Here is an 11,750-nt window from a genome sequence, read left to right as displayed (position 1 = left end):
AGTCTTACGATCCAATCCTGAGAAATACCACACGGTACATATATTAGGTCTTTAGGGAAATCGCTAAGTAGCGAAACAGCCAGTAAGTGTGATGAAATGAAAAAATGAAAACTTATGGTATTTCAAAATTTGAATTTTAGAATTAAGAACAAATAAAAACTATACAGTCGTCCCTAAAGACACATTTTTTCCTGTAAATCTGCAAATACTTATTTTATCTTTTTGTTAACATTTGTTAACTTATTGCTGATAAATAAAAAATAATAATCGTTACTTCAATTCTACAGAAAACCGGGTTCTGGTTATCACTGTAGAAAGTAATTGAGTCTTTGCCACAAATTCAAAATTTCTAATTTCTATTTCTTTACAACCTTCATGGTCAAAAGTTTGATATTTCAAGCTTAGATTATTTTGTCTAACAGAATTCATAGTTTGAAATATCTTTGGGTTGCATAGGTATAAGGATTAAAAATCAAAGTTTGTGGTAAAAACTCAATTCCTTTAAACAAATTGATTTACGTTCTTTAAAACATCATCGATGGAAAGTTAATGGTTGATTTGATCAAGTTATTTGTCTGAGAAACCACGACATATTAGCGGATATTTTAATTAAAACTTTAGTGAAACTATAAAATAAATATTATGCTTGTTTTAAAATTACACTTGGGCGGTAGGTCACACAATTTTATCTTTTTGTGAAATGCAGAAATAAGAATTTCTCGAAAATCCGCGAATTTAAAGCTTTAAATGGGTCTGTCTAGTGTTTTCTTGCAATTAAATTTAATTTTAAAATATTTTCGCGTTATGAAAAATAATACAGTTTAAAAAGTATTCTAAAAGGAAGGAAATAGTGTTGAATTTAACGAGTTTTAAATATGTGCTTTATTAAATTTTCAAATGTACTGTTTATTAAACAGTAGGGGGCTTTAAAAATATGACCTTTTGTTGAGTTATCTTTTAATGAATTTCGTTTAAATTCCAATTTATTAAATAATTTGAAACCACAAAAAGTTCACCACATTTTGGAAATGACAGGACTAGGGTTATTTTTTACTGTTTAATGAATCATATTTATAAAATTTGGTTGACAAATGAATGCTGCATATTATTTTAAAGGTCGTCTCTCAATTATTAATAAGTTCTGCTCTGTATATGTATGTATATAGAGATATATTCCAGGCACACAGCTGTTAACTCTTACACAACCTCCATATCTACCAGTGAACCTTCCCTCAGGTACCACACCCCTTCCATACTTAGGTACCACACCCATTCAATACTCAGGTACACACTCCTTCATACGTACTCAGGCACCACACCCCTTCTATACTCAGGTACCACACCCATTCTATACTCAGGTACCACACTCCTTCATACGTACTCAGGTATCACACCCCTTCTATACTCAGGTACCACACCGTATCACACCCCTTCTATACTCAGGTACCACACCCCTTCTATACTCAGGTACCACACCCATTCTATACTCAGGTACCACACCCCTTCTATACTCAGGTACCACACTCCTTCATACGTACTCAGGTACCACACCCCTTCTATACTCAGGTACCACACTCCTTCATACGTACTCAGGTACCACACCCCTTCTATACATAATTTTATAAACTTAGGTTTAACTCAATAACCTTTTTTCCCAAGGTTGCATAAGTAATTCCAAATAAAATCAACATTATTGTTGAGATTGGAGTGCGTGAGAGAAATTACCAGTTCCATGAAAGACGGTTTATTAGAACGTCTCTTTCCAAAAACATGAAACATGAAACTAAAACTCGAACTTTTCTAGATGCTGTAGACAGGTCTTGAATCGTTCAACTCAAACACCAGCAAATATATCAAGGTATAAAAAATAAATACAGTTTTTTTTAAACTTTGTTTTTCATGATATAAGAATTACGTATTAACTGAACTGTAAGATAAACGAAAAGATAAAAACTTGTTCTTGATGTAAATCACTTCTTTTTTATTCCGCAGTGCAAGAAAGTCACTTGTTGATGCTCCCGTTGGCCGGACCTTCGCAAAACTTTGTACCCAATACTTGCAGTTCGATTATGAGAAAAATTTTGATTTTTCGAACTGTTTTTTTTTCTTTTCTTTGGGTCAAAAACATTAAAATAATATATTCAACAGTTAATTTGTTGATTGGTTGATTAAACTTTTATTTTAAAATAGGTGTTGGCAATCCAAACTGTTACCAAACAAAATGGCGTTTAAAGGGATTTGAAACCTAATTTTAAGTGACCCTTCTTTGTCTGACCGACGGCAGAGTAATCTCAGTTTTCTCACTGAAAGCAAAATATACCGGGAAATTCACTAACTTGCCGCAGATGACTTCACATTCAGGGTGTCCCACGAAACATGGCAGTTGGTGAATAGTTTTCAATGTCGTCTTTCATGTAACTGTTTTAGTTATTTAAGACTTGTTGCAGCTAATTTCGTTAAACAAATCTTTTACCCAAATAATTATTTGTTTGAAATCAATTTACTATAATATTACTGCCATTTAGTATTTCTTATCATCATCTTAGGTATCAAACAACTTATCAAATAATGGAATAAGACATTTTAAACTATCCATCAACTGTCATGTTTCGTGTGAAACCCTGTATTTCCTTAGAATTTCTAATATAAAACTGAATGACAATATTTTTTTATAATATAAACCGACTTTCATACAAAGTTATTGAAAATTACAATTAAATAGGGATAACTTGATCAGTCAAAGGTGTCAAGGATTCCGTGTGAATCTAATGCGTGCTAATCTAAAATTTTAATCATTGCCCATTTCTTATTTCTTAGAGAAATCCTCCTCTGTTCCCGAAGGCCAGGTAGACCTATGGTTAGCTCCAGGGAGAACTTAAATGCCAGTGGCAGGAGGAGAGAGGAAATTGAACTCTCTCAAATAAGACCGGAGAGAGAATATAAAAATGGAACGGACACTAGAAGGAAACTAATACATTCTATTAAATCAAAAACAATTCTAAATCTTTAGAACATCTCAAGTCATTTTTTTAAATACAAATTAAGTATTACTTTACTATATTTGATCAACGACGACTAAATGTATTGATTTAAAGATTGCCGCGGCAGCTGAGCAGAGCTTATTTTGGCGCCAAACTTTACAACTCTGGCCCTGGCCTAGGTAAGCAACAAAATGGTAAAAACTTTTACTCTTACCAAGTTTCAAGTTGTTCTTGGCTAACAGAGGAAATATATTAATGAGGATTGATCAGCAAAAATTGCAAAAATATATTATTTTTTTAAATTTTAAAATGTGAATTTATTTAGTGTCCAACACTGTGTCTGAAGACAAGGCCTCTAGGGTTCTCGGGATTGTATTTTGCTGTTTTATCCTTTGCTGGACTCCCTTCTTTGTCATGAATCTTGTCACCAGCGTCTGTGAGGTAATAAATATTAAATCATTTTTTTTATTCATCAATATGAGAATTAATAATTTTCTTTGCATTCTAAAAGATTAAAGCTTTTAACAAATTGATTTCTTTTTAAAATTTAAACTTTTTCCAATTTTTTACAAAAATATTTCAGAAATTTTTCTTTTGATTTCAAATATTAATTAAGTCGTGCTCTCCCCCCTCCTGGTTGGGTGATATAGCACTCTGGTCAGGGTGGTTCTCATCCACCATCAACCCCTTGATTTATACGATATTCAATGTCAAGTTCAGGTAATAATCCTTGATATATACAATATTCAATGTAAAGTTCAGGTAATATATTCCTTAATATATACAATATTCAATATCAAGTTCAGGTAATATATTCCTTTATAGTAGTTTCCCACTTTTTCAGTTGATTTAACTGGACATAACCGGCACTGCTTATCTTCGCAATATCCAAACATAAGGTTATCCATATTTGACGGGGGTAATGGATCAGATTTAGATATAGGACTGGTCTCGGATTCAGTGCCAGACTCCTCAGAATCACCGGGGTTAGGGTTAGGTTGGGTTTTAGGCTCTGGATCAGGTTCAGACTCGGAGTTTGCATGTTTATTATTCCCGTCCAGCTGAGGAATAGGGGATGATACTAACGATTGAGAGTGTGTCTTTCTCTTCTTTTGGGGGGTTAAAGTTGAGATTTCTTCAACATTTGGCGGAATCACAATGGACTGGGGGCCTCTCACAGACCTCTCCTCAGATTGCGGAACTTTCAGGGGTCTCTCTCCGGACTGGGAGTTTATCATAGGCCTCTCCTCGGACTGGGGAGCTCTCGTGGACCTCCCCTCGGACTGGGGAGCTTTCCCGGAACTCTCATCGGACTGGGGGGCTCTCATGGATCTATCTCCGGACTGGGAGGCTCTCATGGACCTCTCCTCGGACTGGGGGGATTTCACGGAACTCTCATCGGACTGGGGGAATCTCATGCACCTCTCTCCGGACTGGGGGGCTCTCATGGACCTCTCCTCGGACTGGGGGGCTCGCATGGACCTCTCCTTGGACTGGGAGGCTCTCATGGACCTTTCCTCGGACTGGGGGGCACTCAAAGACCTCTCCTCGGACTGGGGGACTCTCATGGACCTCACCTCGGACTGGTGGGCTCTCACGGACCTCTCCTCGGACTGGGGGGCTCTCATGGACCTCACCTCGAACTGGGGGGCTCTCACGGACCTCTCCTCGGACTGGGGGGCTCTCATGAACCTCTCCTCCATCGGGGCGGTGACATTGTGGTTTGTGTTTTCACATGTTCTCCTCTTTATTCTTTTCCTCCTTCTCCTTCGGGTTCTTAAGGACTGAGACCATGGAGCTTGCAATTTTGAGAAATTGAAGTACTCAATACCTTCTCTGAACCACAGTTTTAGCTCCACCTCTACACCAGCTTGTAAACACTCCCTATATAATCCCAGAACTCGATGAGTAACACTCATTGTCAAGTATGTTAACTAAAGGTTGTGTTTATCTCGCCCCATAGCAACAGCTGTAGGGGCCACCTTGGGGACAGGTATCATACCAAAGAGAGAGAAAGAGATAGGACCTTCCTGCTGAAATGCCGGTACTGAACTGAAATGCCGGTACTGAACTGAAATGCCGGTACTGAACTGAAATGCCGGTACTGAACTGAAATTTAGTTCAGTACCGGCATTTCAGTTCAGTAATATTAAACTTGATATCTACAATATTCAATATCAAGTTCAGGTAATATTAAACTTGATATATACAATATTCAATATCAAGTTCAGGTAATATTAAACTTGATATCTACAATATTCAATATCAAGTTCAGGTAATATTAAACTTGATATATATATTCAATATCAAATTCAGGTAATATTAAACTTGATATATACAATATTCAATATCAAGTTCAATTAACATTCCTTAAGGTATATACAGTAATAATATTAGGCTTTCTTTTTCAATTGTCAACATTTTCTTTTTCCATACATTGTAAAAAAAAGCTGCGGATTTTATAAAAAACATTCATCTATAAACCCTCCCTGGGGACATGTGAAGTCCCACACAAAAATTTGGGCCCGATCGGTTCAGCCGTTTGACGTACAAACACCCAGACAGATAAGCAAAGTATATTTATGGATATAATGTCAAGACATAGAATTGATCTTTTCATATGTTAACCAAAACAATTTTCTCTTCAATAATATGTTTTGCAACATCCTTAAACCTTAATAGAATATCCTCTTGCATTAAAAAAGTAAATAACATTAATATAAGTAACTGATTTATCTATAAATATATTTTTGCTTGTCTGGGTGTTTGTTTGTGTCTAAAAAACGGCTAAACCACGGGCAGCCGTAGTACATTTGACTTTCCGAGCCGGGTCAACCTTTCCGGACCAGTTTGTCCTGTATTGCCTGGACATTGCGTAAATAAAGCAGACACTCAATAGGATTAGCCGGTGCAACAAGGTTGACGCGGTCTGACTTTAGGTTGAATTTACTTTTACTTAAGGATAAGGGGTGCGTGGAACTGATCTGGCCAAAAAATTGTGTTGGACCTCACGTGACTCCAGGGAAGGTTTATGGATGATCGAATTTTCAAAAATTTGCCTCTAACAAACTTCGATTTTTGAAATTTTGAAAATCCACGAAATGTTTGTTTGTATTTGTTTAACAATATGTACAAAGTTAAAATGTTCACAATTAATATAAAAGATGGGCGCGAAGCGCTATGTAAGTCTTGTTTACATATATGTATATGTATAAATGTCCAAAGACAGGGAGTTAATTTAATTGCCATAATTCCGCTTTCGGAGAATATAATCTTTCGTAGTTTTAAAATTAAAGTTAATTCTTCTTTATTTCTCAAAAGTTTAGAAACCATTTAAATTACGCAGGATTATTTAATCAAAAGTTCATGCTGAGATATCTCTACAAAAGTTCCTAACCCCCGTCCGGATAAATTTTCAGATATATGATTATATCGCGATAGTATTCTTTTACAAAATTTACTTTAATTCTTTTATTTCAGACGCTGCTTTGTCCGTATATTGAAGTGTAGGTTTGGTAGTGGATACAATACACAGAACTCTATGTTTTTCTCTTAGATCAGCTTATCAGCTTGTTTGATCAACTTATTCCAGATCAGCAAATCCCAGATCAGCTGATTCCAGATCAGTTGATTTCCGATCAGCTGATTCCAGAACAGCTAATCCCAGTTAAACTGATTCTAGATCAGCTGATTCCGAAACCCCTAATCCCAGTTCAACTGATTCCAGATCTATTGATTACAAATCAGCTGATTCCAGATCATCTGATTACAAATCAGCTGATTTCAAATCAGCTGATTCCAGATCAGCGGATTCCAAAATAGGTGATGCCAGATCAGAAGATTCCAAATCAGCTGATTCCAGATCAGTTATTTTCAGTTTAACTGATTCCAGATCGGCTGATTCCAAATCAGCGGATTCCCGATCAGCTAATTCCATTTCAACTGATTCCAGATCAGCTATAAATTCCAGTTCAACTGATTCTAGATCAACTGATTCCAGATCACCTAATACTAGTTCAACTTATTCCAAATCAGCTATACCCAGGTCAACTGATTCCAGATAAGCCGATTTCAGATTTGCTAATTCCCAATTTGCTGATATTAGTTTAGCTGATTCATGATAAAACGGATAATATCAAAAATAACTGGTGATTGATGCCTCTGCTCTTAGTCAAGTATTTCGTCGATATTCAATTAAATTGTAATATTTATAATTAATCATTCAAGTGACTGGATATTAGAATCTTGAAACTGAAGTTTGTTGCGGATTTGTTAAATGTCTTCTTTATAAAAATCAGTCAAAATATTTGAGACACACCATATCTCAACCTATATAAACTGTGTTAAGAATCAAGAAAAGTATTTTTAAGAATGAATATCGGATTTTCCTTTCGGTTATTAAATTTGTTTACCTTAGGATTTTCCCATAGCTTTTCAAGCTTGTATTGTATCATTGTATTGTTGTTTGATGTTTGTTTGCTTTAATGCTTATACATTTATATTTCGATCAGAAATCCTAAGAGTGGGGAGTGGGGACACATTTTTTACTGCTCTGGCCAATCCCACTTTCTCGTTATAAAGGAATTGTCTTCAGTGTAAAAAAGATTCACTTAAAATTAAAAGACTGTATAGACGCAACTTAAAGGATTCACAACGGTACCTTTAAATTGATTTCCTCGATGGTATCTGCAGCATTAATCCACAACTCACAATTCTACCTAAAGACCACAATTGAGATAAATCAATTTTTGGCTGGAAAAATAAGGATTTCTTTTGACTTTTGAATATAGGTTTAAGGTTCAAGTTGTGAATCTTTATAAAAAAACTGTTTAGTATTTTTTTAGCCAATATTCTAGAAAGTGTAAAAAAAAGTTAAAAAGTGTTAAAAAAAATATATAAAATGTCTCGTTTTTCTGAGTAAATGTGGTGAATTATATAATCCAGTCAATGAGCATTGAACAGTGCTATGTATAATTAAAAAGCTTAATTAAAGTGTAGAATAAGAAACTAAATGGCCCAGGGGGGATCTGAATAGTTTTACAAAAAGAACCCATCTCTTTAAGAAAATAATTCTTTCAACAATATTAACTCGAGGGACAAAACCTTGTTTAAAACTCAAGTGGGGGGAATCAGAGGATTGTATTATTAATTCCAATAATACTTTGGGTTTGTGTTAAAAAGTAAATCTCAAATTCTAAAAAAATATGTAAATGTAACTAATTCTTAAAGATTTTATTTTGTAAAATATCGATGGAGAATCGAAACCTAATATCGTTATAAAAAAATTTAAATCTCAAATTCTAAAAAAATATGTAAATGTAAGTAATTCTTAAAGATTTTATTTTGTAAAAAAATCGATGGAGAAGATGTAGAATCGAAAAATAATATCGTTATAAAAAAATTTATCTCATAACTTTGTAAAAAAAATGAGGGTAAAATCTCCAATCCCAAGTTATTTTAATCAACAGTGCTGTGGATTATTTATATTAAATAATCTAAACTAATTGATCTCAAATTATCAAATTATTGTAAATGTATGAAAAAAATGTAGATGTTTGTCTTAAAGGTTGTCGTGATGCAGTGAGACCTATAAAACTGTGAAATAAAAAAATTACATTTAAGCAATATGTGTTCTGTGTTCCTGTGTTCCTGCGTTCCTGTGTTCCTGTGTTCCTGTGTTCCTGCGTTCCTGTGTTCCTGCGTTCCTGTGTTTCATGTTTATGGTACTTTTCAAAATCCCACATTTTTATGGACCCCACTGTAGTAATAACTTTGTAGTTTTCAGTATCATAATAATGATTCATGTTTAATGTTTATCATTAATTAAAAATTCATTATACTAAATGTCATTTTGCTATTAGTGAGTATATCGTATACAATATACGTGGCAAATAAACTAATTTAACAAATTACCATTTTTTGATAAATTATATTTCCCCCGCAAACTAACCAAACAACAATTTTAATAAATAGCAACTTTTCCATTGTTCAAATTGGAAAATTTAAAGGGAGTGTTCGCGAAAAATGAAAGGGTGTAGGCTTTCGTCGAAAATAACCTTACTTCTATCTGTTGCGTTGAAAACGACTCATAAAAAATTTCCATTTTGTAAATGGAATGATCCGGAAATTTGTTGCGTAAACCGGAATTCCGGGATAATTCCGGTTTACGTCACGTAAACCGGAAAAATTTCCATTTTACGGAATGGAAACCGTAAAATTTCCAGTTTCCATTTCGTAAACCGGAAAAATTTCCGGCTTCCATTCCGTAAACCGGAAATTTTTACGGTTTACGTAACGTAAACTGGAAAATTTCCATTCCGTAAACCGGAACTTAAAGAATTTTTCTTATTTTAATTAAATTCATATTTACAAAGTTTGAAAATGTTCCGGAATTCCGGTTTTCCGGAACCTTTTCCATAATGGAAATGGAAAAAATTTCCGGATCATTTCCGTACGCAAACCGTAACCCGGAATTCCGGTGGAAACCCTACTCGGATCGTAAAAATATCAATTTAATTCCAAACAAAGCGTCACCTTTAATCATCGATAATTTTTAAGTTTGGAAAAACTTTTGGATTCTCAAAAAAGTCAATCTTTCAAGTAAAGGAAACCCCTAAAAATACGTAAAAATGCATAAAATCCTAGAAAAATTAATTGGTATCACATTGCATTGCAAATATATCAAACTTAATTGGGCTTTTTAAAGGGAATGCAGGCTATCAGAAGATTTGGATTAAGTATGAATAATATTCAAGACTACAGTTTAAAAAACTTTTTCAATGTATAGTTTTTTTTACAAAAGTGACATGCCATTTTATGCTGTAGGATATCAATGTAGGAATTATCAGAATTATTGGTCAGGGATAAAGATTTTATTTTTTTTACTTTTAAATCTAGATTGGTATTTTTTTTAAATTACATTTGTAAAAAGAATACAAAATTTTTTATAAATCACGAATCTGTTTTTTTTCCTAACTCTTAGTGATTAAACTTTTCTCCTTATTTCACTATTTCTGAATATACAGACTTCTGTTTGTCTTCTAAAATTCTTATTTTTTTGTAATTTAAAATGCAATTAAATAATTTCCTGTGTTGGTTTAATTATGTTTAAACAGGGTTACCCAGGAAGGATTGAGACATTCTTCACAAAAGTTTCTTTTAAGAAAGAAACTCTGTATTTGAATCCAAAACCTTATCTTTCTTTAATTAATATCTATATTATTAATATTTTACACGTTTTGATGTTTAAATTGCTGGGTAAAATGTCCTTCATAAAATAGGAAAGAAATGGGTTAATTTGGGATTTGGTAATAAAGGTTTTAGAAATTTTAACTTTTATTGCCATAAACGATTAAAACCAGTTCTCTAGAAACCTTTAACTATAACCCTAGCGTAAAATATTTCAGATTTCTTTTTGAAATCAAAAAGTCTCTTTATCCCCCACACCTATTAAACAAAGCTGTCTCATTAAAAAATAGTTGAATTTGATATCAAATGTATTCCTTTATTCATTAAATTGTGAACCTAAAGGAATTGAGTATTTTACACCTGTGCAACCTGATATTTTAGACCTTTGATAATTCAAACTTAGATTATTTGATCCAAAAAGATCTACGACGTTGGGTTGCGAAGGGATTAGGAAATTAAAATCAGAGTTTTCGGCGAGAACTCAGTGATCCTTTGTATCAAGTTTGCAAGTGATTTGTTGTACATCATGGAGTTTTACATCGTTGAGTTTTACATTGTTGAGTTTTACATCGTGGAGTTGTACATCGTGGAGTTGTACATCGTTAAGGTGCACATCGTTAAGTTGTATATCATGGAGTTGTACATCGTTAAGTTGTACATCGTTAAGTTGCACATCGTTAAGTTGTACACCGTGGAGTTGCGCATCGTTAAGTTGTGTATCGTGGAGTTGTACATCGTTAAGTTGTACATCGTTAAGTTGTACATCGTTAAGTTGTACATCGTTAAGTTGTACATCGTTAAGTTGTACATCGTTAAGCTGTGCATCGTTAAGTTGTACATCTTTAAGTTGTACATCGTTAAGTTGTACATCGTTAAGTTGTACATCGTTAAGTTGTACTTCGTTAAGTTGTACATCTTTAAGTTGTACATCGTTAAGTTGTACATCGTTAAGTTGTACATCGTTAAGTTGTACTTCGTTAAGTTGAACAATGTTAAGTTGTACATCGTTAAGTTGTACATCGTTAAGTTGTACATCGTTATCGTTAAGTTGTACATCGTTAAGTTGCACATCGTTAAGTTGTACATCGTTAAGTTGTACTTCGTTAAGTTGCACAATGTTAAGTTGTACATCGTAGAGTTGTTCATCGTTGAGTTGTACATCGTTAAGTTTTACATCATTGAGTTGTATATCAAGGAGTTGTACACCGTGGAGTAGAATTAAAATGTGTGTGTCATGGTTTCATTCAATGTTTACAGTTTAGTTGTTTATCAACAATATCTGATTGTAAATAAATCGATTTGCACATTTGCTTTTATAATAATATAAAATAAACCGTCTTTGTCTTTATTTAAACTGGAGTTCTTGAAATTTGAAGGGAAATCAATCCGATTTAGATTGTCATCTTTAAGTTCAAGATCGAATAAAAAATTGAAATTATTCATTAAAATTTGAACTTATTATTTTGATTATCATCAAAAGTTTTTGGAACTTAACACTTCTATAGTATCATTAAACAAAAGAGTTTTGTTTTTGAAATATAAATGTAAAATATTAGCGATTTTTTTATAAATGATAACAAT

The 11,750-nt window shown here is 33.5% G+C and overlaps 1 protein-coding gene across 1 annotated transcript; it reads left to right on the top strand.

The window, feature by feature from the left end:
- The first annotated feature begins 11 nt into the window (after window positions 1–11).
- LOC111714357 (5-hydroxytryptamine receptor 1F) lies at window positions 12–8,884 on the top strand. Its single transcript, XM_023489448.1, has 8 exons — window positions 12–34; window positions 1,180–1,236; window positions 1,805–1,858; window positions 2,818–2,964; window positions 3,096–3,160; window positions 3,307–3,422; window positions 3,598–3,701; window positions 6,462–8,884. The coding sequence occupies exons 4-8, from the start codon at window positions 2,855–2,857 to the stop codon at window positions 6,535–6,537; spliced, it is 471 nt and encodes a 156-aa protein (XP_023345216.1). The 5' UTR covers window positions 12–34; window positions 1,180–1,236; window positions 1,805–1,858; window positions 2,818–2,854; the 3' UTR covers window positions 6,538–8,884.
- Window positions 8,885–11,750: the final 2,866 nt, after the last annotated feature.

The sequence above is a fragment of the Eurytemora carolleeae genome, unplaced genomic scaffold (genome assembly GCF_000591075.1).
Source record: "Eurytemora carolleeae unplaced genomic scaffold, Eaff_2.0 scaffold1565, whole genome shotgun sequence".
In the NCBI taxonomy this organism is placed as follows: Eukaryota; Metazoa; Arthropoda; class Copepoda; order Calanoida; family Temoridae; genus Eurytemora; species Eurytemora carolleeae.
Note: the sequence above shows the minus strand (reverse complement) of the source record. Positions and strands in the feature narration are given on the sequence as shown.